Genomic DNA, 1,508 nt, shown 5'->3' on the forward strand with positions numbered 1-1,508 from the left:
TCCAAAAATACAAGGCACAACTTGTAGCAAAAGGATTTCATCAACGATTGGGAGTGGACTACAAGGACACTTTCAGTCCAACGACCAAACCTGTAACCATTCGTGTTATTCTTTGTCTTGCGTTATCAAAAAACTGGAATGATCGTCAACTAGATATTGATAATGCCTTCTTAAATGGCACACTCCAGGAGGATGTGTATATGCTGCAACCTCCAGGATTTTTTCGGCCTGAGTTCCCTGATCATGTGTGTAAACTTCGAAAAGCAATTTACGGACTCAAGCAAGCACCTCGTGCTTGGTACACGGAGCTCAAAGCTTTTCGTGTCTATCTCGATATTGTAAACTCTGTATCAGACACATCATTGTTCATCCGTAGGGAGCGTGGACATGTGATTTATTTTCTGGTCTATGTAGACGACATATTAATTACCGGTGACAATTCTACGATCATTGATTCTTTTGTGCAACAACTACATGATCGTTTTTCACTTAAAGATCTAGGCACTCTTCACCATTTACTCGGAGTGGAAGTCATTTCTACATCAGGGATATTCTTGAATTCCAAACTATAGATGGTGCCAAAGAGGTAAATACACCAATGAGCAATACTATTCCTTTAGTTCCTAACGAAACTGATAGTGCTCATGATGCTACTGTGTTTCGTAAAGTTGTGGGGCAACTTCAATACCTATCCATGACAAGGCCCGACATTTCATTTGCCACCAACAAACTTTCACAGTTTATGCATAATCCGTCACCATCTCACTGGCAAGTTCTCAAGCGTCTACTCTGCTTTATCAAAGGTACAATCTACTTTGGGCTCTTTCTCAAGCGCAGACGTCCACTCACATTATGTGTTTTTAGTGACTCCGATTGGGGCGGCACTTCTGAGATTGGACGCTCTACAACCGGTTATGTGGTGTTTCTCGGTGGCAATGCTATCTCTTGGAAATCCACTCGCTAAAAGTCTATTTCAAGATCGCCTATCGAAGCCGAGTATAAAGCTATTGCCAATGCCATGCCACTGCTGAACTTTTATGGCTTCGAAATCAATTGTCTAGAATAGGAATATCGAACACGTTGCCTCCTACATTTCACTGTGACAATATTGGAGCAACCTATCTTTGTGCTAATCCTGTATTTCATAGTCGAATGAAGCATATTGCTCTTGATTATCACTTTGTTCGTAAGCATATTCAAGGGGGTACACTATGAGTTCAACACATTAGTAATAATGACCAACTAGCTGACACTCTCATGAAGGCATTATCAAGGCAACCTTTTCTTTATTTTAGGTCCAAGATTGGCGTTACAACGGAACGTCCATCTTGTGGGGGCGTATCGATGTATCCACCTAGCTACCAAACTCTCCTGATATTGTGGAGGTCAAATGTAATCTGTTGTACATCCTATTATGTAGCTTTACCTCTTCTAAAATATTGTAATCTGTTGTATATGTATCTATAGATTCTATAATAGCATTTTAATAGAAAAATGCATTTTTTTCT

General features: G+C 40.1%; 1 protein-coding gene across 1 annotated transcript; it reads left to right on the plus strand.

Moving 5' to 3' along the window:
- Window positions 1–598: 598 nt before the first annotated feature.
- On the plus strand, window positions 599–964 carry LOC139875536 (uncharacterized mitochondrial protein AtMg00810-like). Its single transcript, XM_071862871.1, has one exon. The coding sequence runs from the start codon at window positions 599–601 to the stop codon at window positions 962–964; it is 366 nt and encodes a 121-aa protein (XP_071718972.1).
- The last annotated feature ends 544 nt before the right edge of the window (window positions 965–1,508 follow it).

The sequence above is a fragment of the Rutidosis leptorrhynchoides genome, chromosome 11, assembly GCF_046630445.1.
Source record: "Rutidosis leptorrhynchoides isolate AG116_Rl617_1_P2 chromosome 11, CSIRO_AGI_Rlap_v1, whole genome shotgun sequence".
Taxonomy (NCBI): Eukaryota; Viridiplantae; Streptophyta; class Magnoliopsida; order Asterales; family Asteraceae; genus Rutidosis; species Rutidosis leptorrhynchoides.

Coding starts and splice junctions, on each gene's coding strand:
- LOC139875536 (XM_071862871.1), top strand. CDS start 599: ATGAGCAATACTATTCCTTTAGTTCCTAACGAAACTGATAGTGCTCAT.